The 27090-nt window shown below is 54.2% G+C and overlaps 12 protein-coding genes and 1 non-coding gene across 13 annotated transcripts; 9 read left to right on the top strand and 4 right to left on the bottom strand.

Annotated features, from left to right (window-relative positions):
* Positions 1-117: 117 nt before the first annotated feature.
* On the bottom strand, positions 118-597 carry CLUP02_16191 (uncharacterized protein; the record flags this gene model as incomplete). Its single annotated transcript, XM_049295115.1, has 1 exon — positions 118-597. The coding sequence occupies one exon, from the start codon at positions 595-597 to the stop codon at positions 118-120; it is 480 nt and encodes a 159-aa protein (XP_049152262.1).
* Positions 598-684: 87 nt separating this feature from the next.
* On the bottom strand, positions 685-1068 carry CLUP02_16190 (uncharacterized protein; the record flags this gene model as incomplete). Its single annotated transcript, XM_049295114.1, has 1 exon — positions 685-1068. A coding segment is annotated over one exon (384 nt), but the record flags the coding sequence as incomplete, so codon positions are not given.
* Positions 1069-1891: 823 nt separating this feature from the next.
* CLUP02_16189 (endonuclease/Exonuclease/phosphatase) lies at positions 1892-3482 on the top strand (the record flags this gene model as incomplete). The annotated part of the gene is made up of 2 exons (XM_049295113.1): positions 1892-2110; positions 2382-3482. 2 exons carry the CDS (start codon positions 1892-1894, stop codon positions 3480-3482), a joined length of 1320 nt encoding a protein of 439 aa, XP_049152260.1.
* A 1667-nt stretch (positions 3483-5149) lies between these two features.
* CLUP02_16188 (uncharacterized protein) lies at positions 5150-7941 on the bottom strand (the record flags this gene model as incomplete). The annotated part of the gene is made up of 13 exons (XM_049295112.1): positions 5150-5295; positions 5410-5537; positions 5621-5830; positions 5897-6017; positions 6108-6167; positions 6655-6773; positions 6830-7008; positions 7059-7102; positions 7184-7217; positions 7279-7330; positions 7385-7469; positions 7549-7656; positions 7821-7941. The coding sequence occupies 13 exons, from the start codon at positions 7939-7941 to the stop codon at positions 5150-5152; spliced, it is 1407 nt and encodes a 468-aa protein (XP_049152259.1).
* Positions 7942-8498: 557 nt separating this feature from the next.
* Positions 8499-10021, bottom strand: CLUP02_16187 (uncharacterized protein; the record flags this gene model as incomplete). Its single annotated transcript, XM_049295111.1, has 9 exons — positions 8499-8600; positions 8667-8692; positions 8746-8872; positions 8916-9057; positions 9116-9259; positions 9292-9464; positions 9525-9555; positions 9631-9780; positions 9834-10021. The coding sequence occupies 9 exons, from the start codon at positions 10019-10021 to the stop codon at positions 8499-8501; spliced, it is 1083 nt and encodes a 360-aa protein (XP_049152258.1).
* Positions 10022-12120: 2099 nt separating this feature from the next.
* CLUP02_16186 (uncharacterized protein) lies at positions 12121-12493 on the top strand (the record flags this gene model as incomplete). The annotated part of the gene is made up of 2 exons (XM_049295110.1): positions 12121-12167; positions 12316-12493. The coding sequence occupies 2 exons, from the start codon at positions 12121-12123 to the stop codon at positions 12491-12493; spliced, it is 225 nt and encodes a 74-aa protein (XP_049152257.1).
* A 90-nt stretch (positions 12494-12583) lies between these two features.
* Positions 12584-12934, top strand: CLUP02_16185 (uncharacterized protein; the record flags this gene model as incomplete). Its single annotated transcript, XM_049295109.1, has 1 exon — positions 12584-12934. One exon carries the CDS (start codon positions 12584-12586, stop codon positions 12932-12934), a length of 351 nt encoding a protein of 116 aa, XP_049152256.1.
* Positions 12935-14475: 1541 nt separating this feature from the next.
* CLUP02_16184 (uncharacterized protein) lies at positions 14476-14721 on the top strand (the record flags this gene model as incomplete). The annotated part of the gene is made up of 1 exon (XM_049295108.1): positions 14476-14721. One exon carries the CDS (start codon positions 14476-14478, stop codon positions 14719-14721), a length of 246 nt encoding a protein of 81 aa, XP_049152255.1.
* A 1908-nt stretch (positions 14722-16629) lies between these two features.
* On the top strand, positions 16630-20354 carry CLUP02_16183 (RasGEF domain-containing protein; the record flags this gene model as incomplete). Its single annotated transcript, XM_049295107.1, has 2 exons — positions 16630-17166; positions 17229-20354. The coding sequence occupies 2 exons, from the start codon at positions 16630-16632 to the stop codon at positions 20352-20354; spliced, it is 3663 nt and encodes a 1220-aa protein (XP_049152254.1).
* A 287-nt stretch (positions 20355-20641) lies between these two features.
* On the top strand, positions 20642-20851 carry CLUP02_16182 (uncharacterized protein; the record flags this gene model as incomplete). Its single annotated transcript, XM_049295106.1, has 1 exon — positions 20642-20851. One exon carries the CDS (start codon positions 20642-20644, stop codon positions 20849-20851), a length of 210 nt encoding a protein of 69 aa, XP_049152253.1.
* Positions 20852-21267: 416 nt separating this feature from the next.
* On the top strand, positions 21268-21355 carry CLUP02_tRNA327. Its single transcript has one exon. It is a non-coding gene; the product is annotated as a tRNA-Glu (tRNA).
* A 987-nt stretch (positions 21356-22342) lies between these two features.
* On the top strand, positions 22343-24032 carry CLUP02_16181 (cytochrome P450; the record flags this gene model as incomplete). The annotated part of the gene is made up of 2 exons (XM_049295105.1): positions 22343-23455; positions 23514-24032. The coding sequence occupies 2 exons, from the start codon at positions 22343-22345 to the stop codon at positions 24030-24032; spliced, it is 1632 nt and encodes a 543-aa protein (XP_049152252.1).
* Positions 24033-25343: 1311 nt separating this feature from the next.
* On the top strand, positions 25344-26952 carry CLUP02_16180 (uncharacterized protein; the record flags this gene model as incomplete). The annotated part of the gene is made up of 4 exons (XM_049295104.1): positions 25344-25401; positions 25539-25713; positions 25876-26146; positions 26209-26952. The coding sequence occupies 4 exons, from the start codon at positions 25344-25346 to the stop codon at positions 26950-26952; spliced, it is 1248 nt and encodes a 415-aa protein (XP_049152251.1).
* Between the last annotated feature and the right edge of the window lie 138 nt (positions 26953-27090).

Here is a 27090-nt window from a genome sequence, read left to right as displayed (position 1 = left end):
CACAGCAGCAAACGGGCCCAGATCTATGGGTACGTGGAAAAGCCACAAATTGGTTTAGAGTCATAGTTTGGTACCGCATCAGCCTAGCTGGACCCAAGTAGAGAGTGAGAGTGAAACTCAGCGCCGACCCAGCTGCTCGGGTCCATGGAACTTACCGGTTGCGAAGGGCAAAAAGTTCAAGGCTCCGCACGTCTTCTTCTCCTTCGGACCTCGGCGCGCTGCCTCGCAAAACGACACCGGGTTCGAGGGTTGGGGGCCCAACGGCCGTTGCGAAACCCGGCCATACCATGGCAGCGCCGAAACAAAGTCGCCGGCGGGGAGGACCGACGACGGACGGGCCATCCTCTGCTTCGTCTGACCCAGAAATGACCCAGAGGCACCGAGTGGCCGGTTCCCACCATCGCACCTCCGCCAAGTCGCATTTTCTCTTTCGCAAGCCGAGCCGTCGTAAGGTCGTTCCGAATCTTGCCAACGGATGCCTGCCGAGAGCGAGATGACTTCGTCTTCTTCTGCTGCATCGCCGCAGGAACGGCATGATGATGGTTCGCCCGGTAAAACTCGGATGGTGCAATCTGCGCCTCCGCATAGACACGTCATTCCATCTCAAAAAATGAGATCAACTGAACGTGTTCGACCCATTCCTAACTCGGCACCGAACGCTTGAGCCGAGTTGCCCTTGTTTTCCTACAGTTTGCGGATACTCGCGACTCCTTCTCGGCAGACTCGGCCGACGGAAGTTATTGACCGAAGAGAAAAAGAAACGTGTTGTTGAGGAACCCCAGGACTCAGGCTGGTTCGCCGAGGGACGATAAAACGTCGTGAGAATATCTGTCCCTCGTGGAGGGCCAGGTCGTTTGAAGAAATAGTCTCGACAAGGAGAACCCCTCGTCGACGAATCTCATAGCCAAGACCCTCCACGTGGATCCACGTGCAACTTTTGAGCCTGCCGGGCAGCACAGGATTGAGGAAAACCACTATGTGAACCTTGAAAAAGCCAGCCCCTGCACAGCGGTCGGTATCTAATTCTATCCAAGTGCGTTTTGTAGCTCCATCAAGGTAATCAGTGTCATCTAAACAGCTGACCGTCTAATTATACTTGTGGACAATATGTTTACCTCAGAGTATAACTCCCCCCTCACTCTATGATATGCACGGTCAGCATGTCTGCCATGCCTAATTTCAATAAATTGATAAAAACGTGTCATGCCAATGGAGTATCATTATTGAGTGTAGCGATGCTACTTCACCGCACGTGTGTATATATTTCGTGTCGATATTATACGGATACCATATTCCATCTTTTCGTCCGGTGCTGCTCCCCCTTTGTCCGACCTTTACGACCGCTCCGCATCTAACGGCCCGGACATGTGCAGCATTGACCGGTGGGAGAGGTTACATCGTCATGTCGATACGTCGATAAGGACGGGGTAGAACGACCGATTTGGGCACCAGTGCCGCGGCAGTGAGGGGTTCGAGGGAGATGAGCATCAACCACCGTAAAGATGTTCCACCCATCACGAGTCAAATGTAGATCACGTTGTGCCTATTGCTTGTCACCTTCCCCAAATTCAACTGTAAAGCTGTTGTAATCTTGCTTGTAGCCCTGGTTCTTTAGCACATGCCACATCGTGTGAAGGTTAACCAGGGTGTTTATGTCTGGTTCGCCTCGTGCTGCCAAGAGGGGAGTTCATAGTTAATTACGTTTGAGTTGATGGGAAAAAGGTTCCTTTAAATATCACCACTGCTCGCCGTTTCTCTCGCATGTAGTTGGGATTTCGTCTCCAGCCAGCGCCGCTCTGTCCCTCTCGCTCGCCCGTCGATCTTTCTTCCCTTCCCTCCGTCCGATCAAACATCCCACGTTGCGAAACGAGCAGAAGATCCAGTCGCTATCATGAAGCCCACCAGCCTCAAGATGCTCCTCGCCGGAAGCGCCCTTTCCTCCGGCGCTCTGGCCCAGATGAGCGGCGACCTCACCATCCTCGCCATGAACGTCGCTGGCCTGCCCGAGATCCTCCAGAACAACGAGGTGCCCGGCGACAAGACGACCAACTCGCGAACCATCGGATCGTACTTCGCCAAGTACAACTACGACATCATCAACGTTCAAGAGGTGAGTCTTTGCACAAGAGCAGCAATCTATTCCCGACAGCTGAAAAGCTATTTCTTGCTATTGTCCGCGTGGGCTGGGGTCCTGGGGAAAGCGCATGAGCCACATGTTGCTCCGTCCCTGCGTCAATGCAAGGACATCCACGACTCGCGATCCCAGCATTTCCCATCTGTCACTGTTTCAAGCTTGAACTCTACTGCTATCATTAGCCATGAACCTCCAAGAAATGGCAGAAAATAGCAAAACAGTACTATAACTAACATACCGAAAACAGGACTTCAACTACCACGCCTACATCTATGAGACGGACACGCACCCTTACCGCACCGCAACCTCCGGCGGCGTGCCCCTCGGCTCCGGCCTCAACACCCTCGCCAACTATGACTGGATCGAATTCGAGCGCGTGAAGTGGTCAACCTGCTCCAATGCCTCCGGGTCCGACTGCCTGACGCCCAAGGGCTTCACCTTCATGCGCCTCCGCGTCGCCGAGGGCGTCTACGTGGACGTCTACAACCTCCACACCGACGCCGGCACCGAGGCGGGCGACCTCACGGCCCGGAACAGCAACCTCCACCAGGTCGCCGACTACATCGACACCTGGTCCGTCGGCAACGCCGTCCTCGTCTTCGGCGACACAAACTCCCGCTACACCCGCACGTCGGACCAGATCGGCGTCTTCGCCTCGCAGAACGGCATGCGCGACGTCTGGCTCCAGCTCGAGCGCGCCGGCGTCGTGCCCACCGTCGAGACCCTCTGCGCCAACCCCAGCACCACAAACTACTGCGAGACGGTCGACAAGGCCTTTTACCGTGGCAACGCCGTCGTCAACCTCGAGGCCACCTACTTCAACTACGAGAGCAGCAAGTTCCTCCAGTCCAACGGCAGCATCCTCACCGACCACAACCCCATCACCGCAAACTTCACCTGGTCCCTCTCCTCCACCCTACGCCAATCCGACTTCTCCGGCGGTCCCCACGGCGACTGGTTCTCCGACCTGCCCGCGCTCGCCAGCAAGTCCAAGCCCAAGGCCTCGGTCCTGACCTTCCGCGGCGCGGACCGCCTCGACTCCGTCGCCGTCACGCTCGCCGACGGCACCGTCTTCACCCACGGCGGTACCGGTGGCACGGCCGCGACGCTGACGCTTGCTGCGACTGAGTACTGGACCGCTGCTAAGCTCTGCTGGGGCAAGAAGAGCAACGAGACGCGCAACTTTTACATCCAGGCGACTACCAGCACGGGCCGAACGGTCGCGGCTGGTACGACGACGTCGGATTGCGCGACGCACACGGCGCCTTCGGGATGGCAGATTGTCGGATACTTGGGACGGGACGGGGATGAGATTGACAGGTTGGCATTTGTTTATGCGCCTCAGTAAGAGAATGTAAAATCATGGACCTTTTGCATTCTTTAATTATTTAATGCGGAGCTCGGCAATCAGATACCGACCATAATAAACTTTAAATCCCGCCGGGTTGTCTCTGATATATCGAATTTTGTGTATAATGATTCTTTCTTCTTGTCGATCTTGTTCTGTCTTGTCTCGATTCGTCCCGGGTTCCAGAATTTCCGTTGCACCGGATACTCGTGATCAGCACCGGGGGTGGACTTTTTTGAGGTAATCTCTAGCAAAAGGTCCCAACTGCTCAGTGCGGTGCGATTTCGGCCGAGGAAAGCCTGGCAATCAGTCCATGGACCCTAGCAACCACGCGATTCATGAATCAGGGTCTGCTCCGACGACAAATAGCTATCCCGATCGGCGGGAGCTTGCTGCCTGACGACTGTACGCGGCATAGCGTCCGAAAAACCTATGGCAACGAAAAGGCTCATACGCCCCTTTTCTAGAACGGCATGAACGGCTGGCCCTAGCCAGGCTTGACTTAGGGACTTTGAAATTGGATCTTTGTTCTTTGTCGATCACTTATTCCTTGTCGCGTTTCCTCCAGCGGTTGAGCGGTTTCTAGTTCACCGTTGGAGCGGCGGAAATAGTTAGCTAACTTCTTCGAATGATGGCGGCAATGAATTATGAGACATGCACTTGGCAGATATAATCATCTACCGGTCTCTCTGCAGGCACACTAGCGGAAGATCCCAGGTCGACTCGATCTCTCTTTTGATAAGGTAATAGTTCGTTAATCTCACGAAGAAAAAGGGCCGGGTGAGGATAGACCATTCGATATGACCTTTCACCAGCCAATAGGCAGACGAAGTGACTCTTCTCACCCATCCCCGGATCGAGACGGAAAAAGATGATCTTCAGGGACCTGCGTCGGCCTTCGGGGCTAAGCAGACGAACACGCTCTGGCCACCACGCCATAGAGGCTCGCACGTCCGTTGCTCCGGCTTGCCGGCTTAGAAGATGTCTCATTTCCATGCGACGGCCGCGTCTTGGCATGAACCTGTAACAGGTGCTTGAACGGGTTTGAACTAAGCTTGAGGGAGCAGTGGCTTTTGACGAAAGAACTCGATTGACTAAGAGTGGCTGATTGAAGACCGTACTTATTGTTGGAGGCGTCCATGGGGGCAAAAGGCTGAATCGAACGGCGTCATCCCCAACTCAAGCCAACGTACGGAGTACCCTTTGAGGGCCCGTGTGGTAGCTGCCACCAAGCTTCACAGCTGGTGAGCTGCAATGGTCGATGTGAGAGTTGTTAGGCGTGGCAAGTAATTCTCGGCCGCCGGCCTTTACAAATGTCGTGGTCAACCTCGATCAACCGCCACACAGTTAGGCCTCGACTCATCTCGTGGCGGCTGGCTTGAAGCACAGCTTACATCTTGTGGGAAGGCCGGAGATACCTTCCCCGCGGTACCTTCGCAGTCCTAATATGGAGGCCGAGATGCTGCTACTGCAGATTCGAGAGTCCCGATAGCATTCGATGCTACCTTGATTAGACCGAGATCCCCAGGTGCCATAGCTCCTGATAGCTATGCCATCTCAAGTCGACAAACATTCGTCAGCCGCTGATCAGCACGAAAGTCTTTTAGCTCTTTGAGCTTTGACTCCCCGACTGCTTGGTGGCGTGAGATTATAGTAGGATGCTCAATCTATATCAGAAGGATGCGAGAGACGTATACGGCGGAAGAACGAGCAAGCGACTTTTGGGGAGTTGTTTCCAGGATCTTGCTTCGAGGGGTCAGGATACGATCTTGTTGAATGTTGCGACAAAACGTCATAGCACATTCTCGAACTGCTGTGGTGCGAAATCAAGACTAATATTGCACCAGCCACCCAATCTAAGGGCAGGATGCGAACGCGATTCGAAATTGAGAGCGTGCCAGTGAAGAGATTCGAATGATTATCATACACATGAACATGACCCTCATTGTTGCATGGAGTGCAGCTTGCAATATGTTGGTGATGACGAGTGCACAAGAGAGGCGCCCGCGCCGAGTAACATTGAATCTGACATCTTGAAAAAGTCTGGCCAGCGCCCTGGATTCGCGACACAATGGTTTCCGAAGAACAGAGTTCAGCCAACTCGCGGAACATGACGCGATGTGCTACTAAGATGAGACGGCGTCGTGATGATTGTGAAAGATTGGATGGGCGGGCTGGTCGGGGTGGAGATCGAAGGATCAGTTTGTCCGCCACGTCCGCTACTCAGGGTCCAGCCGCTCCGGGGAAGCACGTCGAAAGCCCGCCCGAGCGCCAGAGGTGCAGCGGTTTCTGCAGTGTACAAGCCTATGGTTAACCTCCGCCATGTCAGCCAAACGTTGATATCACGCCTGGAAGACACATGGTGGTAGGTTTGGAAGTGGCTTGAGCCAAAAAGGGATCCCTATAGTAGGGACCGGCAACGCATTTGCGAGGTGTCTACGCATACTAGGTCGAAGTTGCGAGGCTCAGTATGGTACAATTTTGCAGATGACATACAAATGACGAAGGGCGAGGATATCCTGCCAGCAGCTCCCGCTATTCTGCACCCAAGTGTGGCTGCGGCAGGCCCTGCCTCCGACCACGGAGCCCAGCTGCCCATACCCACCCACCTACCTACCTACCTACCTACAACCACCACTTCGTCGACCTCGCCGTCGCTGCCGCTGCCGCTGCTGCCAATTGAAGCTATTCCCAACGTTAATATGCCGCAAGAAGAGAATAATCGCGAAGTTGACGATCCCTTCGTCTACTAATACGACTACGTGGAGTACGACTGCCCACTTTACGGCCAGCGCTACCCTATCCGAGGCCAGAGCAGCACTTAACGAGGCTGCCCACGAGACGGCAGTCGCGATCAAAAGCAGCAACGCCTCGCAGAGTTAACCCACCCGAATAAGCGTCGCAAATCCTCGACCTCGTTCCAGCCTTTCGAGCGAGTCAATTGGGCAGCTGGGCAGCTGGGCAGCTGGGCAATTAGGCCAATTAGGCCAATTCGACGGAATCGTCGACTTGGGCCAATTCGTCGACTTGGGCTAATTCGTCGACTTGGGCTAATTCGTCGACTTGGGCCAATACGTCGACTTGGGCTAACGCGTCGATTGCCGTACTTTTTACCAAAATAATTCAAGTCAATTGCCGGCCTCTGATTGGCCCAGCCTATTCGAATGCTGACTACGCAGAGCCCAGCTTACGTGTGTGCCCGAGACCGGCGGTCGTGTGGCGGCCGCAGCCACACCTGGGGGCAGAATAGCGGGAGCTGCTGGCAGGATATCCTCGCCCATGACGAACGAGCTGGGAGCGACGCAACGAGCGGCAATCCCTAGATGAGCCAAGACAACTCATGACACCCCAGAAACCCCAAGTCGGTGCTGTAACATCTGCAATCATGGCCGGAAGCCGGGATGCCCATCGCCGTGCCTTGCTGCATGTTTAGCATGCATTTAAGCAGTCCAAACTCCATGGCGAGGCAAAATCGGACCCAGGAGCCAGGAACCGGTGTAGTTAGGAAAGCCGAGGGTCCCGGATGCTACTGGAGAGGCTCGGATTTCGCTGGCTACACCCAGTACTACGGAGTACTATGGGCTTGTTGGTGGTGATCATGATGTGGAGCATATTCCATTCTGGGCGAAATGTTTGCTTCCTGTTGGATTGTCGTCGTAAATGCAAGTGATAATTGAGTACACCTTAGCCGTTACAGGAACCTCCTCCGGGCTCCTGGGATGAGTAGGTGAGCTTCTTGCAGGAACGGAGCTTGCTACCGATCTACTCATAGACGAAGGACTTGTAATCTGCATACCGCACTCTGGCCACCAAAGTTGCCCGAGTTGACCGAGGCCGATCGACATGGTCTGACGTGATGTTTGCTAGACCTAAAACGCCGCCGAACACTTGCTGATCAACACGAGGCGAGGTTGTTGAGCCATATGGGTCCATCAAGAGGAAGTCTCGTTAGAGAGTGGCAGCTCGAGCGCACTGCATCACTTCCAACTAGATTCTCATGTGATGAGACTGCTTGAAGGCGAACTCAAACAATCGACCTTATGCAACCACTCTAGCCTTCGGACACTGGCGAAAATTGGAAAGCTCGCGGCCAACGATGAGTCGAACCTGCTCGATGCCTCACGAAGCGAACTTGCGTAGCGGACTCCCCAGCGCCCCATGGAGCGGATACATGCTTGAAAATGCAAAGCAATGAGTCGTGACCGTTTATTGAGACTCCTTCATTCCCCAGATTGCCTTTAGAATGCGTAATGAGACAACAACCTCTCATCAGAACTCTTCAAAGAGCGGCACAGCTGTAAACCAATCGAAAACAAGCAGGTTGAGTGCTGCACTGACCAGGGGGCCTGGGCTCTGAGAGTTTGATCTGGCCCAAGCCCAGGCCTGGGAACCCCTGGATGTGCATAGGTGCTGCAGACTGCGAGTCGGAATCCTCCTCCCCTTGCGTTAGCCTGACCATGGTGGGTAGTTTGACGAGAAGCAGTCAAAAGGCGTGGGTCGTCGGTATTACTATCGGTCTGGATAGAAATGAAAGAAATGAAGCTCGTTTGTTGGAGTGTGATGAATCTACTACTTCAGTCAATGTCATTCAAGTACCCATTTCCATACCATCAGCACAAGCACTTCATGCTCACCTCACGCTCTTGGAAGAATGGACATGCCACGCGTTCTCATGTATGGAGAAGCTAGAGATAATTAGACCCTACTCAACATGCAAAGATAAACTCTTCCCTCTACGCCACAGAGTCTTGAGTGATAATTCTGCAAAGAGCCTGGAAACCCGTTATTTGACGTGGCTCTTCAAGAAAGCTGGTGTTTACAACTCAACAGGCCAACACTGATGAGATTTCTTCGGTTGTAAGTGAGCGGGTCAAGTTGCGGGTCATTCAGGTCGGCCAAGGGCAGAAATTTGCTGCCGGTCAAGGATGAGCAAATGAGGGCATGATATCTTTGTAACCGTACCCGGTTACAGTTGGAAGATCCGGCGCGCCGGTCAAGATGGTTGAAGCTCCCTGGTCACCGCTGCACCTTTGGAAATGAGGGACCCTTGAAGATGCCCGGTGAATTCCGGTCAAAGACATCCGTCCATGGGCTCTTCACCTCGTGGTCAAGATTATTCTACCGCGAAGAGCCTGGGTTCTATTTCTCTATGCTGTTATAAACCCTCTATACGTCTCAATCGACCGAGGCGTTGAGATGCTTGCATTCGCCTATTGAGAAGACCTGTTGATACGGGATCAGTCGATCAAGCAAGAGGTGGCACCAAGGTTGGCAATAGCTTGTCTAGCGTCTAGCGTTGACGGGGGAGAGTTCGCGAGAGTTCGATGCAGTGCTCCAAGCCGGGGCGGGATCAAGGCCTGGCACCGGCATCTCTGCACGATGCCTTCCGTCTTGGTGGGTGGACCGCACGTGCCTATAGCGAGGCTTGCAGACAGGGGCCATGTTCAGTTCGAGTTTGCTATCTTCCCAAAAGGTGTATACCCCGGCAGCGAGACCCGCAGCGAGGTGACGAGAACTGAATTGAGGAGCAGCATTGGCACATCCGGCCGCCGCCCAGGCTGTACGAAGTTGTGATCTGTAAAGGGTTTGGAGCTGCAGGTGCTATACGGAAAAAGGTGCAGTAGCGGTATCACCGGACTACAATGAGCACGCTAGGAAGTCGATGCCGGAGGTTGCTGGCAGCCTCGCTTGCCTTGGTGAAGGACTCGGCCGGGAAAGGTGCTCGAAGCTCCCGACTTCTAGTGTGTCCTACTGCGTGCCTGGCTTGCGTCTGGTGTCTGAAAATGGTCAAGCAATGACCCAAGCTTACAGGGCCAAGAGGAGGCCAAGGACGGGGATCCGGATGGCAGTGATGGGCAACGGGGGGAAGGGGTCAAAGGCTGGAAGCTGGAACCAACTGGATGATACTCCGTAAACCGTTGTCCAACGGGTCGGCCAGCAAGATTGACGAGATACCCTGTCTGGGCTCTGGAGTATGAGGTCCTGGATTCATTCTCGTTCCCCTTGTGCGGCAGCCGGGTCTCGCCTCTTGTCCGTTGCAACTTCAGACGACCAGGGCTTCGGATGGTAGCCGCTCCGCCAGTTCAGGCACCCGGTGACGTCGGGTGAAATACGGGGCGAAGGATCGCAGTATTAGCTTGTTGGTGACAAGCTGTACTCCACAGCTTGAAAATTGAATTGGGGATATGTGACGGGTGGGATGGGGTTGGAAGTGAGGGTTGCCAAGCCACAGCATACAAGAAGCCGGTGAAGACTAGCGAGTGACGACGGGATATCCGATCTTGGCGAAGAAGAACCCCTGAGGGCGATGATTCCACCTCTGGGCATAATACGAGATATTGCTGCGTTCACCATATAGATATGGATGGAGTCGTTCGTCGTAGGTCAGCCAGAGTTGTACAGAGGTTGGACTTCAAGTTCGTGAAGGATAGAATCGGGTGCATTTTGCCAAAGGTGTGGAAGACTTGAAAAGCATGAATTACATAATCAATAACTTGCTCAGCGTCTGCTACAGCGGCACTCCCGCTGAACAATTGCATTTCAGCGGCTGTACTACGTAAGCACACGTCAGGGCAGAGCGGAAGGTATGCACCTCGAAAAAAAACAGTACTGGGCATGCAGGGGCTTCAAGGAAGGTGCGAATATCATCTACTACCTAATTACCTGCCGGTTTGGAATAAGGCAGGAACACGTCCATGCCGGGCGCAATTGCCTTGGGCTTTTTCTTTTGATTTCCAAAAGAACGTCCGTGAGGCACGTAACCACCAACATCATCAAATCGTCAACCTTTGATTCTTCCTCCTTCGCCCCAAAGTCTCACATCTCGTAAACTCATTACCACGGAAAATCCCACAGCCACAGCCATTTGCGGCCATTGACTCTTCATTTGCTTTCTTCCACCTCTTCGAGAGAATCCGATGCTCGCCTGACGATTGCCTCCCGCTATTGGAAAGACCGCAGGATTTATGCCCGACCACGCGCCGCATCGTGCAGCATGTCGGAGATGAGGCGCGCAACGGTGGGCGGCTCGGGATGAAGTGACATATCATAGAATAAGCAAAGAAGGCTTCGGCCACCACTTCGAATACGACATCAACACCTAAATAAGCAATCCGTCAAGCCAATCTTTGCCACCGCGAGAGTGGCATTGTGGCAGACATACAAATTTGCCGTACCATTGCCCGGCGTCGAATGGAAGATTGGGCCGTGAAGCGTCGCCCTGAACCAGACTTGCACCCTGGCGCATGTAACATCACAGCCGAACATTACCAGCCAGTCCTTCTTCTGCAAAGGCGCCAAAGAAACAACACGGGAACACCATGACCTGGCAAAAATTGCAGATAGACGCATATCCCGCTTCTATTCATGTCGCTCATCACACATATCACCGACCTCGCATTGCGCCGTGCATGCTGCCGGGTACATACTTCCACCATTATCAGCCGCATACCTATGCCTCTGCAGAAACCTCCCGCCATTTGATGCTGATCGGTACCCGATACCGGCGGAGCGGCTTATTTTCCTGTAAGGCCTCTACGATGATTTGATGTCCTTCCCTGAGCGAAGAGCACACACTCGCTTCACTGGCTTCCGCAAGCCAAATTTGCCCGGCGGCTCAGCATGGTCCAGGTGGTATGATACTCAAAGACATCTGGCCAGGACTGTCTCTGGCTCCTCTGTCCTGATGAGCACAGGACAGCCTCATAGCCGGAATGAGCCACTTGCACTAGAGCCGAGAAACAGTCTTAGATGAGGCCACATCTATGGCTGGCGGCTTGTGGGCAGCCCACGCCAGCGACTCAGCAGCATCTGCGTTTGATTGTTGATCCATGATCATCAAATTCTCTTTGCGGTTGAGAACGCGCTTCAAACAATAGCCGTTCGGGCGGAAGCAATTTAGACTGGCATCCTTTGGTCGCAACGGAAAATGTACACACAATTTCGGCATTGTCCAGTTCTGGACAGCGAAGAAGATTTACCAGCCGAGGGAAGCTTACAGCCACGGAAGCATACAGTCTCGAAGCCGGCAGCGCAACGAAGAAGTGGTCGCCAGAACAAGCTGACAATGATACCCCGAGAGACACAAATCGCAGCTAGAGCTGCCCTGCGCTCTTAGCTTTACGCAAGCTCGCCCTGTGGTACGGCTGATGAGGGACCAAGACCAAGCGTCAACGAAGACATCAATCAATGTACGAGAAGCAATGTAGAGTCGGGAGAAAGCAAAATATGGCCATAGCCGTGCGCCACCAACAACAAGAAATCCTCACATATTTGCATGATTTGACTCGCACAAATATGCGCCCAGTTATTACGGTTCGGTTGCTGGGCCAAGACAAGCAACCAAAAGTCCACCAACCTTGCCATGTTAAGCGGGCGTCTATAGCATGCCGGCGCGACCTGTCGTGTCTCCGCTGGCTATCTTTTGGGCGAGTCGGTTATTACTAATAATTAGCATTGAAGACAGCTGGCTGCAAAGAGCGACGGAACAGACAGAACCTCTAATTCAGTGGGCTTTCCCCGATTTGAATGGAGCATCGCGGCCGAAAAAGGGCCCCCGGGCCCGAATATTGACTGGATAGATGGGAACGCTGTAGCACATCCACGCTCTTTTAATGCTCCGCATCCCTTTACGAGCATCATGGCACAATCCCCAGCTTCACAAAAAGAAGAGAATGCGAGGTTCCGGTAGGTCGCGGCCTACAGGGCACATCACATGGATTGGTGTACTTCTCGTCTGCTCGCCGGCCGGTGATGAGCAGTGTCCAAAATAGCCGGAACATGTCTGGTGTCCGTACAAAATCGTTGAACGACGGTTGATCAACCACACTCATAGCGGCTGTTCCATGGGTAGGTTGACATCCACGCTCGGCAACAAGCCGGATTTCAGACGGCCAAAGCCCGGGATCCAGCGCAAGACCGGTGGTGTGGCACAAGTCAAAATGTGCCTCGACTCGGGGGCAGACGGTAGACCGGCGAATCGTCTCTCGGTGACGCGACCCATCTCTAGATAGGACAAACAGTGGCTGGTGCTATTGGCAGTGTTTACTGGGTCTACGACCCTACGCAAGAGGCGAGACGGAAAGGCATGACAAGGGAGTCCAATGCAAGCGAGCACGATCGAGCCTCGTGTGGGAGCCGCTCATCAGATCACCCGTCAACCGGACATGGCAGAGATTATTAGCCCAGCACTTGTGGTCGAAAGCTTTTCACAAGGGCATACTATCACCAACGATGTTGCTCCCGAGACCATGAGCATCCACTGCCATGAGCTAGCCCGCAAACAGACTGGAGACTGGAAGCGTTGGACCCAGCAAGCTGGGGGAGGGCATGATGACGAAGTGCAGGGCACAAGGGCCGAGACCGCAACTCACGAGACTCGAGACCAAGATATTCGAGAAGAGAAGAGGGCACTGCGGTCCTTGTCCCCGGCAGAGAGGAGCTCTGTCGGTTGACTCGTCTCGTCTGCATCGTAGGCTGCGCAACACACGTCAACTTCCTTGCCAACTTTGCCCTGAGCTGAGTCAATGTGTCGTTCGTCGTATTCTCCCTGGCAAGCGGAACCTGCCCTGCAGGCAGCAAACAGCAAGGGAAACGAGTAGGAGAAGGAGGCAACGCCACAAGCTCTGTTCGGGGCTGCAGTTCAGGTTTTGGCGTCCCAAACAAGCGCCCGTGAGTCTGACGAAATGATCGGAATCAGGACGATGGAATAATGGCAGCCTTCAGCACTGATACAGCAGTGAAAAAATTCTCCAGACGGTCGACGGCTTGCCCCTGGTCATTCACTTTTATTTTACCATCACGCTTCTTCGTCGACAACTCGGCGTCACACTTCCTCTCAGATGAGGGAAGAGGGAATGGATGCAAGCCAGGAATGGCTTCCTCCCTAGCCCTAGACTAAGGCCCGGGAGAGACCCCGTCGTTCACTAAGAAGCCCCCCCTGTCGATGGACCTAGCTCCCAGGCCACCCGGTCCAGGTACACACATGTTGGTGCAATTGGTTTTTGTCAACTACTACGTAGGCCAGTTGGCCCACAGAGCACGCCCAAGGGCGTGTCGTGTGTATGTGTGAGGGTCTCAATACCGGGGGAGGGGGACGGAGGGAGCTGGGCGGGAAGAAAAAGAAAAGAAGATGAGGAGGGAAAACGTCGGACAAGGGCAAGGGGCAAGCCGTTAGGTTGGGAGGGACCGCTGGGACCAGGCCGCTGCGAGCAAGGGGTTTGCTCTCACGCAAACCCAGGCCACTGACGCAGCAAGTGTACGAATCACACTTTCTAGCTGACGAAGCAACCAGCAAAGTACTGGGCTCACCTTACTCCGCCTCCGGAATACATGTGGGCAAGCAACGCAACACGGAAAGAGGTGGAGTTGGGAGGTGGAAGATAGCATCGGATTGGAGCGTCGACGCAAATTTGGAAGCAATCGTGGATTACAACGGAAGGGCGAAGTCATAAGGGGGAAAGACTTGGGGATGGATGTGGTTTCCTCCCATTCGGAATCATGGTGGTGTTCTCCTTTGCGCCTCGCACTTTGGTGGCGCAGTCCGTGAGAAAGAGTCAAGAGTCAAGAGAGAGGGAGAGAGACAGACCTGAGCTTTGGAAGGAAGTTGCTGTCTATGCCCAAGAAGGAGAAACAAATGCGACCTAAGAAGCGGCAGGAGATGCCGTGGTTCGTGGTTGCGAACTTGCGATACTTGTCGACAACAGCAATTTGCCGCGGCCTTTCGAGAAGCAATGCAAGAGCGTTGCTGGCATTTACCTGCTCATGGGCTGGTATGTCTTCCGAATAATTCCATGGCTCGGCTTGATGAACAACGTATCGAGATTGTCTTCTCCCGGCGGCACCTGTCGTCTGATGCTGTAAACCAGCAATCCGAGCGCATCGCCATAGCCCAAGACTTCACCACGGCGCCTCCCTCCCCTCGCGCTCCGCCTTGCCAAATTGTGGCCTCGAGTATCTGACCTCGTCTGGCTCTCGTCGCGTCAAATCTGTTGCAATGGTCTGGCTATTCACCCATGGCCGGCGGCAGGCAATCAAAGACAGCCGCGCGCACGGCACCTCCAGTCGGCCGCTGGCCATTTCCCCTCATTATATCATGGCATCAGTGCGCTCGACTTTTGCGCCTCCCTCCAAACCTCAGGGGTCACAGCACCGTCCGAGGGCTGTCCAAGATGCAGAGAGCTCGTTGAAGATGCAACATTCGCCGGCCCTGCGCAGTTTTCACCAAGGAACATTGCACTAGGTAGTCTCAACACTCTTACTCTTCGTTTTGTGTCTTCAGATTGCCATTAGAGAACCTGTCGATGTCGTTCTGCCTGTCCTTTTGGAGTGTTGGACCGATCCAGCTAGCTATTGTCTACACTCTACAGCTCACTTCGCCGCGTTGCTGCATTGCCGACTCCTAGGGTGTCTTTGGCTCCGATCATACGGTGCAAAACTGGGCGAGGGCCGAGTCTAGGAGCTACTGTACCTTGGTCAAGGGGTGGATGGGATACGGGACGGAACCTGCGTCTTGCATCCTGCGTCCGCGGCGCCTCGGCCGGCATCTTGTCTGTCTTGCCTGTCGGCTTGTCACACGGTACACCCCCAAGGACGACTCAGCGTCACATTCGCTCGAGCTTCACTGCATATGCACATGCATAAGGTACGAGCAGAACATCACAACTATTGCATTCCTCGCGCCTTCTCTCATTCTTCTGCGCATTCTCTCTTTCCCCCGTCCTCCTCCCCCTGGCGCTGGCACTTCACCAGCTTCCTGCATACATGCTCCGTCCACACACCTGAGCGAACCGGGTGGTCCAAGGGAAGGCCAATACGGCGGTGACATGCCTCTGCTCATGCCGTCCCTCTTCACTATGAACGGAGCAGCTCTCCTCTTTCGTACTCCGTAACGCCGTTGCCTATGTATCCGATCCAATTCATGCCACTCACTGCTTTCCTCGCCTGTTGCTCATCCATCCCATCCGCACCACGAACGCGCGAAACGGGTAGCTAGGGCTTTCGAGCTCTTTCTTTGTTCCTCTCAAGGGTCGCGTGTTGCCGTCCCTCGGGAGACAAAAGACGCCAGACTGACGCACGATAGACCAAGCTTGCCTCCGTCGCAAGCCCAGCCAGTCCTCGAGCAGCGCACTACTCTCTTAGTCTTGCGGGCGGCCCCAACTGATCTTCAACGTCGACAAACTGGCCAAAAGAAAAATCAGAAAAAAAATAAAACCAAGAGAACCCCGTTCGTCGAGCAAAGGCAAAAAGGTACGTACGCCACGCTATCCGTACCGGGCAGGGGAACAATGTGGTGTGGCACGGTACATTCATCCACACATTTGCCCATCCATCCATGATCCAACAGAGGCCCATCCCTCCATCTTTCATCCACACACCCTCCAAAGTTCCCGGACGCTTGGCCTAGCTGGTCACCCCCCTCCAGAAGTCCACCCTCCACTCTTCCCTACTACGTGATCGTCCGCTCGCTTTGGGCACTCACATGGGAGGGCCTCTTCTTGGGCTCCCGAAACCTTGAGTCAAGCCCTGGTCCTGGTATGCAACTATCCACCATTAGCATTGGGCAAGGATCCCTCCAACACGTCTGTCCCAGGGCTATGACATTCCTGCTATGCCTATTCCCCTCCCACATCAATGCCCGTCATCTCCTCCCTACATTCCATAACTTCTACGTCTTCCCATCAAAACCACCTTGCACACAGGCCAAGCGGGCTGTTCCTCTGTTCACTTCTTCCGCCGTCAACTGACTGTCAACATCAGCTTGACAGCTCGATCTCGACACCTGACCGCAACAACAATAACAACATCAACCCACTCGAAGTAGGGACTTGCGACTCGCGACTGCTCTTCAGGGAAGGACACACACACACAACGCCAGAGGCGCATATCTCTTGGATCGAATCGACTGGACCTTTGCGTGGACGAAGCACCGGCACCCATTGACCTATCCGATACCCGCACGAGGCCACAGCAAAGGCGCAGCAGGACGATACCGTACTCGAGGGATAGGTTGGACCTGACTTTACGACTGCATTATCGGACCTGGACCCGACTGTGGAGGCGGCCTCGAAACCCAACGACTATTAACCGCGCGCACATCGCTTACACGACTGTTGCCCATGCTTTTCTACGAGATCTACCAGCAGCAGCCATGGTAATGCTGAGCGACCATTCCATGCGTGCCAGCCTCCAAGTGGCCCCTCTCAAGCTTCACAAATCCAGATCCTGCGATGCTCTGTCCTCGAAACAAGACCACTACAGTTCCAAGTCGTACACAGCATCACACATGACGCCGCCCGCAACACCCAATGGCTCGCAGGAAGACCTGGCGGCCGACCAGCTGCCACCACCGGTCTTTCACAACTTCCTGCGAGCCTTTTATCCTTTCCATCCAAGCTATGCCATGACCGACTCGAGCGTTACTCTTCCATTGAACGAGGGAGATGTTATTTTGGTGCACTCAATTCACACCAATGGATGGGCTGATGGAACCCTGCTGGTATCAGGCGCAAGGGGATGGCTTCCAACCAACTACTGCGAGGCATATGACCCGGAAGAGATGAGAAATCTTTTGAAAGCATTGCTCAACTTCTGGGACCTTTTGCGAAGCACATCAGTAAACGACAGCGAGATTTTCGGCAATCAAGAATTCATGAAGGGTATCATCGCGGGAGTACGCTATCTGTTGGTAAGCTTCTGACTCTGTGTCACGTCCCCTCCTGTTGCTGTTTTACTCACATTATCAAAAAGGAACGCACGCACTGCTTGACGAGGGAGTCGGCCATCATAACCCGCAACGAAAGTCTGCGGCGCGCACGCAAGACCTTACTTTCCGAGTTGTCGGCCTTGGTTAAGACGGCAAAGCGTTTGCAAGAGGCCCAAAAGGGCATCGCCCAGCCGACAGAAGATGTCAATGATATCATTGACGAAATGATCCTGAAGGCTTTCAAGATCGTGACCAAGGGTGTGAGATTTTTCGACATCCTTGAGGATGATCGTAGGCAACGCGCCCCCGCAGTGACTGTCATGGCTACCGTCATTGAAGAATCCTACATCCCACCGACGCCACCTGCAGATCAAATCAAGTTCGATGCAACTCATAATGCAGCTTCCCGAGGACCGACGAACGGAACACCCACCAGGGGTACGCACTCACAAACAGGCGATGCGGCACAAACGTCGAACGCACCGAATAGCAGGCGGCTTTCGACCCTCCAGTCCCCCGCTAGTCCCAACTCGCACCGCATGTCTCAAAATGTCAAACGGCTGTCATCCAGCATCTCACATCGCGTCTCATTGGCTGGCCCTTCGCCCCTGTCAAGACCGCATCACCTTGTCTCGGAACGCCTCAACAAGAGCCACGATACTTTCTTGTCCCACCTGGGCTCCTTCATCGGCCGTCTGCACTTGCAGTCCCAGTCTCGGCCGGAGTTGGCCTTCGCCATCAAACTTTCGGCGACGTCTGGTGGGGAGTTGCTGGCCGTTGTGGACATCGTGTGTGGTCAGAGCACCAGCTCTGATATGCTGGTTAGAGCGAGGGATATGATGTTTGAGCGCATCCGGGAGTTGGTAACAGCGGCAGGTCAGATCATCCGTCACGCGGTGTTCCAGGATGCCGATGTTATCATGCCACAGGACAACAGTTTGTTGTTGATGGCAGCAACAGGCTGCGTGAAGGCTGCTGGTGAGTGTGTAGCCAAGACCAAGTGGGCGATTGAGCGTGTTGGCGACTTCGAATGCGAATTTGAGGCCGGCGAGCTGGGCATCGATCTCAGCGTTCTCGACGTTGCCCTTGAGCCGCAATACCGGAGGCCATCAATCGCACCGTCCGTTGCAGAAACAACAACCACCGAGGCGACCAGTGTCGCGGGGTCGACTAGAAGTTCTGACTCCATGCACTCCGTTGTGCCGCCAACGCCCCACCACCAGCAACGACCGAGTCTCGTCGCCAACGACAAGCCACTGCCTCAACTACCACCCGTCGATGGTAGTGAACCTCTCGGTCACCGACGTCGGCCTTCCTCTCAGAACTCTTCTGCACCTAATTCCCGACCGTCTTCACTTAACAATGAACACATTGCGAACATGGTGTCTTCCGTATCATCGATGCGGCCGACTCTGCCACCTCTCCCCAAACTGTCCACATCCCTGCTCCCGGGAGATGAATACAGCCCCATCGAAAACCAGGATGGCGACTACAACAATTCCTCCCGTGTTGACAGTATGGCTGCCTCGAGCGCGGGCAGCAGCAGCACTTATCTCAGCCGAGACTCCGAGGGGAGCTTGGTCTCTCAAACATCTACACGCGCGACCACGCCCGATCACTCTTTGGCACCAAAGCTTAAGCCTTCCATGTCAGAGCTTAGCAACGCTGGAAGTGCAAACGCCATCAACGAAGAAGTTGACGATGTCGAGTCTAAGATGCTCGAGAAGACTTACGCTCATGAGCTGATTTTCAACAAGGAGGGCCAAGTCACGGGCGGTTCCCTCCCAGCCCTCGTTGAGCGTCTTACAACTCACGAATCTACTCCCGACGCTACCTTTGTGTCAACTTTCTACCTCACATTCCGTTTGTTCAGTAGCCCGCTCAAGCTGGCCGAGACTCTCATCGATCGATTCCACTACGTAGCTGAGGCACCCCACATGGCCGGCCCAGTCAGGCTCCGTGTATACAACGCCTTCAAGGGTTGGCTCGAATCGCACTGGCGCGACGAGACTGACCGCGAAGCCCTTAGCCTCATTGAGCCCTTTGCGGAGTACGAGCTTGGTGCAGTGTTGCCCTCCGCTGGCCGGCGACTTCTGGAACTTGCTCAGCGCGTGGCCAAGGACATTGCCCTTGTCCCGCGCCTTGTGTCTTCCATGGGCAAGACGAACACTTCGATTGCGCAGTACATCCCGGCCGACACGCCGCATCCACCCTTGGCCCTGACCAAAAGCCAAATTCACCAGCTGTTTGCTTGGAAGAACGGCGGCAGCAACCCCACTGTCCTGGACTTTGAGCCTCTCGAGATCGCTCGCCAGCTCACCATTAGACAGATGAACATCTTCTGCTCCATCATGCCCGAAGAACTTCTTGCTTCTCAATGGATGAAGAAGGGCGGCGTCGATGCACCCAACGTCAAGGCTATGTCAGCCCTGTCTACTGACCTGTCTAATCTCGTCGCAGAGACAATCTTGCAGCACTCGGAAGTCAAGAAGCGTGCAGCCGTCATCAAGCAGTGGATCAAGGTTGCTCATCAATGCCTGGAACTCCACAACTACGATGGTTTGATGGCCATCATCTGCAGTCTGAACAGCAGTACAATCAGCCGTCTGCGCAAGACCTGGGACATTGTTTCCGTCAAGCGCCGCGAGATGCTTCGCACGCTGCAGGCCATTGTCGAGCCCGCACAGAACAACAAAGTTCTCCGGACCCGCCTCCACGACCACGTCCCTCCTTGCTTGCCATTCCTCGGCATGTTCTTGACGGATTTGACGTTTGTTGACATCGGCAACCCTGCGACCAAGCAAATTCCTACTCTCGGTGGCGATGGTTGCGAGGAGAATGGCGGTGGTCTCACCGTCGTCAACTTCGACAAGCACACCCGCACTGCCAAGATTATCGGAGAGCTCCAACGATTTCAGATTCCTTATCGGTTGACTGAGATCCCCGAGATGCAGGATTGGATGGCGGCGCAGATTGTGCGTGTTCGTGAGAGCGACCAAGGCAATGTTCAAGTCAGCTACTACCGCAAGAGTCTACTCCTGGAGCCTCGGGAGATGGCTGTGCGAACCCCCATTGAGCCCCAGACCAGCAACACTAGCACCCAGGGCCGCGGCGACCTATTTGGCTGGATGAGCCGAGACCGAGGTGCCCCGACGCCCACACCGATGTGAGGCTACAAACGAAGCATCCCACATTGCGACAACATTTGATCGAACGGACAACATCATTTCCACATTTCCGGCGACATACTTTACCCCTTATTCTGCTTCACTTTTGATACCCAATTTTTCTAACCTCTTATTGAGGTACTATGTCATGAAAAGTCTCATCCTTGGAATGGCACTACCCACGGCGTTAATCTGCTTTCTTGCCCTGCACTTCTTGTCTGGGCTTGAGGCCACACCCGCCGGACCCGAAAACGCGCGGCGCTGGAATCGACTTATCACATTTTTTCTGCATGCTGGGAAATATCTCATTCTCCCTTGTTCGACAGCGACCAGAAGTGGGTTGTTTGTGGATATCGGAGTCATCTACACTCCTTGTTGGATTCAACCTTCACTCGCTCAAGAGTTGGTTGGAGGAAGGATGTCTTGTTCCATTGTGTATCCTATCTTTGGTGGTTTTGGATGGTGGCTGCTCTTTAGATGGATGGACGGACCGGAGTTGATGGTATACCAGGCCAGGTCTTCGTGCCTTTGTTGGACACCGCCGTCGCTGCGGATGATGTGGCAGGCTTTTCCTCGGCGTCTAAAAAAGACCAAAAAGTGTACACTGTATATGTAGGCTAATCTGCACGCTGCCTCTGAGGATGGAGCAGGGACCGACAGATATCATGAATAGGATACGCATCCTGATGACGAATGAAAGTTCAGAACCAACACCGTATCTGAAGCATCGTGAAATCCAGTGTCTGATGAGTTATGTGATCTTTCCTGTCCAGCTGCGTGAGGCAACCTCCAAGTGGGCTCTTTTAGAGTCCCCAACCCCACATCGTGTGATGACCGCCAACGTGAGCAGAGGGCCCGCTCCACCGGATGCTAATCGAATGTAGACCTCCACTACAGCAAAATCTTCATCAACCCATCCGATATGGTGTAGTGGCCAACATGATGCCCTCTCATCTTCAGCGAGAGGTTAGGCATAGCCCCGAGTTCGATTCTCGGTTTCGGAAATGATTAACACCATGTCTTAGCTCATCTTTTTTTGGTTTCCGTGATTCTTGTGGGTGGGGTTGATCGGTGACTCGTTTGCCATTCTTCCGGTCTGGCAATATCTCGCCGAGGGAGAGCGGCAAATCCTGACGGCATGTAACGTGGCGAGGCGGTAGCTATAGCTTTCCTGTTAAGTAAGTCCCGTTGGTATGTCTGGGCAACGGCAATTACTGTGAATACGTCCATTGTCTATCAGATTAGGCAAAGATCTCTGGAACGAACGAGGTTACGAAATCCTCTAAACTGATTGGCTGACACCCACGTACGAGAACGTCGTTGGAAGTGTGTTTTTTGGTATGATTCCAGCTCTGCTTACGCCGCGGATGCCTGTCCTCGCATGCCAGCGTCGTATATCGCGTCGCTGACTGCATGTCGCTCAAGCAAAAATCCTTTTCGGCCCGCAATCGCTTGCAGGTATTTGATCTGATCATGGCAGCCGACTCCGCGTCGAGAGGGGATGTTGGATGGTTACACGTAGCCAAATGTTCTCATCCTACGTACGGCATGCTATAATGTTGGACCAACTGAACTGTGCCCCAACGGCGGATCGACCGTTGAGACACAATGTACATTCAATGAGCCTGCTTCTTGCTGTAACGTCGAACGGTCATCACAACGGTCATCTTATGTGGGGAACATCGGTCTTGTCCAGTCGGGTATGGGGAAGAGTGCCGATGTCACGATATGATGCGAGTGAGATGTCGTGAGCCGCGCAAGTAGGTGTTTGGCGAAGGTTACACGAGCTTCGATGGCGATCATGTCGATTAGGTTGCCGAGAGGGATGGATAAGCATAAAAAGAGGGTTGACGAGGGGTAGATTGCTTTCCGAGGGACAACGTGTGAGGACTTCTCAACTCTCTGCCCTTGACCACATTGTATGATCGCGTGATCGCATCCCTCTCTCCTTGACGACTCGCTCTTCCGCAACAAGAGACATCGCCACCACCATGAGCCTCATGTGCTTCTTCGGCTCCCCGGCCGTCTTGATTCTCCCCGCCGTAGTCCTCCTCTACTTCCTCACCCAATGGGTCCTCCAAACACGAAGACCACCCAACTTCCCCCCCGGCCCGCCTCCCATTCCAATCCTCGGCAATGCCCTCCAACTCCCGCCCAAAAAGGCCTTCTTCAAGTTCCAAGAATGGAGCAAGACCTACGGCGACATCTTCGGCATCAAAATCGGCACCGAAAACTACGTCATCCTCTCTAGCGCAGAACACATCAGAGAACTGTACGAGAAGCGAGGCGCGATATACTCGGACAGACCGCAGCCGTACATCACGAGCACGCTCATCAACCCCGGCACGATCCTGTTTATGAATAATGATCATCATATCAAGAAGCTGCGCACGGCGCTGCGGAATCACTTGTTTGGCCCCAGCGAGCTGAAGCGTGTGGTTCAGGTGCAGGAGGCGCATGCTGCTTTGCTGATGAAGATGATTCTGGACGATCCGGGGCAGTTTCATATGCACTTGAGACATTGGGCTCTTGCTACGCCGCTTTCTGTGATGAGCGGGCAGCGTGTCGCGGAGGGCGATGAAGTCGCTTCGACGAAGACGTACTTCGCCACGCAGGACATGTGGTTGCGGTTCCTCACGGCCGCGCGAGCGCCGCCGGTGGACTTGTTCCCCGTGATGAAGTACCTTCCCGCGTTCCTCGCCGGGTGGAAGCGGGAGGCGGCGACGTTGAAGAAGGGGATGTTTGGGACGATGTACCACATGCTCGACGGGGCTAAAGCGCAGGCTGCGGAGATTGCGAGCGGGAGGAGGGGGAAGGAGACGGATTCGGTTATGGCGAGGATGGTTCGCGAGGGGGAGGCGAGTAAGGTCGCGGGGAAGGGGCCGACGTATGGGAGTCATGAGCTTGCTGTTTTGGGGGCGGGGACGTTGGATGCTGCTGTTGATACTGTGATTGCTACTACTAGTACTGTTGTGCTTATTATGGGTGCATATCCGGAGATGCAGAGGCGGCTTCAGGAGGAGGTTGATGAGGTTTGGCCTGGGGAGACGCCTGGGTTTGAGGATCTTGGGAGGGCGAAGTATCTGAGGGCTTGTTTTAACGAGGTGAGTCTTCCCTGTTCTGCTGGCCGGAGTCGAGAGCTAACGAGGATCGATCACGCAGGCCATGCGCTGGCGCACCGCTGCGCCTTCGGGTGTCCCCCGCGTCCTCGCAAATGAAGACACCTACCTCGGCTACACATTTCCCAAAGGCACGAGGTTCCTGACAAACACATACGGGATCCACAAGGACGAAGCGTGGTACGACCGGCCGGACGAGTTCCTACCGGAGCGATACATGGACAACCCGTGGGGCGTGCGGCCGGAGCTGGCGGCGGCGGCGGAGCGGGAGAAGAGGCACCCGACGTATAATTTCGGGGCGGGGCGGCGGATGTGTCCCGGGCTGGACTATGCCGAGAACCAGATTTTGGTGACGATTGCGAAGCTGGCGTGGGAATTTGATGTTGTCCCTGCGCGGGGGAAGAGGCTAGATACGAGTATCGAGACTGGGTTTCATTCTGATCTTGTTATGGGGCCTGAGAGGTTTGAGGTTGAGTTTGTGCCGAGAGGGGAGGAGAGGCGGAAGGCGATTTTGGAGGATGCGATGAGAGCTGAGAAGGTTGTTGAGGCTTGGATTACTTAGATGCGAGAGAAGTGTCTATGTGTTTTATCGTGGGATGGGATTTGGTGGCACATCTTTTAACGTTGAGGATCTCTCGATGATGGTTGTCATGGTCTCACAGTTTCAATATGTTCGAAGCTTGATGATGAATAAGATGTTTTCGATCATCTATGACATGAAAAAGCTACTCATCAGCGGTCAGGAACCGGGAGTCTAGTCATTGAAACTCTGTATCGGACTTGCTCATTCAGACAAATGATAAAAGACATCCCTGTGAATCCGAAATGAACTACAGCATACTCAGTGACAGTAGCGACAAGATTGTATTGAGCTTCTCGCAAGGCGTATGCAGACAATTTCACCAAATATATCGCTGAATTTACGAGAGTGAGTAGACAGGCATGAGCTCAGTGATCAGATGGCTGAACGTCAGGAAGCATACATCATCTGAACAAAAAGCATGCTGAGTCATTTTAAGGCTCATGTGAGATAAGGGTTGATGAGAGGTGGTCATCTTTACTCACGGGAGATCAAGTGATGAAATTATAATCGCCAGCCGAGTCTCACCAAAAGGATGACGACTAGACTTGTGAACGACGGGCCCGAGCTTGCACAGATGTGATGCTTTTGCTCCATCTCATAATGGCCGATCATGCATTGCCGTATGTCCGGGTCCTGGACTGTTTGGCTCACAGCAATGGAACGATTATGAGCGAGGGGGCAGTCCTATGAAATCCCTTCGTCTCGTTCATATGAGCGCAAGAGTTGTCGTACTGAGTACGCGTATTGAGTTCCAGACTGAGAAACGGGTGCCTGCCAAGAGATGGGTAAAATCCGATCGGGAGGCGGCAAAGGCAGTCCTCAACGGTCCTTCATTAACAATCAAATGGCATTGAGAGGTTGAAAGAAGCCTTGTCGGACCGGCCCGTTGACTGTGCATGAGGTCAATTAGTGCTGGACAGACGGAACCCGCGGCTTGCTGCTGTTACTTGTTGCATCCCATCTCAGCTGTGCTCCGGCCTCAACTGTGCCTTGCTGTGGTTGCAAAAAAATAAAAAACAAGGCCTGCGCCGCTTTGGCCGCGTGGATTTTAGCCCCCGAAGAGAGCAGCTCGATGCCGCATCGTGAATTTGATTGGTCAAGCTGAGGCGCGGTGCAGCTGGAAATTAGATTAAAAAAAAATTGTTAATGCGCCTCCACGTGTCGGTCAGCCCGAACCCGCGGGCATCGAGGCCCATCGGATCGAGGCAGTGGATTGTGGTCGTATGGCAGGTTTCGCAATCGGTAATCGTGTTTATTCTGCCTTGGTTTTATTTTTCTTGTTGTTTTCTGATGGTCGAATTCCGTACTTGCCGTGTACTCCGTCCTCCCGTCCAAAGGCCTCCCATTTGTAAGACGCCCAGCCTTTGCTCCCCCCCAATTATTTCCCCTTTCCCCTTCCAAGATCTGACGCCCCCATCCAACCAACAAACAAACAACACCAATTTACCTGTCTGTCACTGTTCGCCGTTCCTTGTTGCACCGGAGCTAAATTGGCCGCTTATCGGCGCTCACTTAATCCTTCCTTCCTCCCCCCGCAACCCGACTTCACACACACATTTGACCCCATTAAACCCGCGCCGCGCCGTTGGGATATCGCAATGTCACAACCGGGATCCGACGAGGAAGGGAAGAGAAAACGGGACAAAGTGGGAGAGTTCCTGTATGCGCGTCATCTTTTCCCAGTTTATGCACTTTACGCATCTTGCGACCCCTCCCCCATTCCAGCCCTACGAGGCTCCAACCCCTCATTGTCAACCATCGCTTGACTACACCGCCATGCTCACCGTCAATGATTGAGGGAATTGCGCTGACTCAATGACAGAAAGAAGAATTACAACAAAGGTGAACTCGCCTTAAAGCATGCCGTCGGCTTGGGCCAGACCCCCAATGTCGTCCCAGTCACACAGCCCGTCATCAATGGCCCCTCACGTGTCGTCGAGGTCGGTTGGCATCCCGTCGGAGGCCTCGCCGGCAAGTGGTTCGCTGAAGAAACGGGTCTGGGGAAGATGATTACAGAAAAGATCAACAAGTATCCCGATCCCACTCAGCACTGGGCTGTCCTGGTCGGCGACTACGCCCACCAGCTGTGGATGGTGAGTCCTCTCATCTCACTCACTCATCGCTCCCGTTTCATGACCTAACCCACCCCATCCAGGATGAGAGCTTTCACGTCATCTACACCAATGAGCGATATAAGCGCGAAGAATGGCGCACCTTCACCGTCGGCGAGACAACTTTCAACGACGACGCCATCCGTCGCGCAGGCGAATACGTCATTCAGAGCATCAGGTCACGGCAGCCCGCCTACAATCTCATCACCAACAACTGCCAAACCTTCGTCCTGGAGCTCCTCGACGCCGTCAAAGTCGACGGCCACAAGGACTTTGGCACCACGCTCGCCGTGTACGAGAGACTCTTCAGCTCCGGCAAGGTCATCGACCTCTTCTCAGACGAGCAGAAGCAGGAGCAGCAGAACCAGCTACCGATGCTCGAGGCCCCACCACAAAGCTACGCTCTGCCGCCGTCACCTGCATCACCGCCCCCTGGCGGCCCGCCAATGTCGTATACGTTCCCGCCACCACCCGGACAGAACCCGTATCCGCCGCAGTATCAGTACGGACTGCCTCCGCTACCGCCGCCTCCGGGTCCACCGCCCTCCGGTCCGCCGCCTCCGGGTCATCCGGGCCCTCCACCACCGCCGCCACCACCACGTCCACCAGCGGGCCCACCGCCGGGTCCTCACCCTGGAACTGTCTCGCATGCTCAACAGGTCATGAACGACAACACGACGCAGCTCAATACTCAAGAAGAGGCCAGCAAGTCGAGGGGTCTCAAGAAGGAGAAAGACAAGGACAAGGAGCCGAAGAAGAGTTTCTTCTCTCGGTTTACCCGGAAATGAGCAGAGCCGGTGGAGCGTTGTGTCTATTTTCCGATTTTTCCTTTCGTGTTCTCCAAATCATACCCTTTACGGCCTTTTCTTAATGAAGTCCGGAAGACCCGGAAACGATACACATAGAAGCATTAGGAGGGAGCGGCG

The sequence above is a fragment of the Colletotrichum lupini genome, chromosome 9, assembly GCF_023278565.1.
Source record: "Colletotrichum lupini chromosome 9, complete sequence".
NCBI lineage: Eukaryota > Fungi > Ascomycota > Sordariomycetes > Glomerellales > Glomerellaceae > Colletotrichum > Colletotrichum lupini.
Note: the sequence above shows the minus strand (reverse complement) of the source record. Positions and strands in the feature narration are given on the sequence as shown.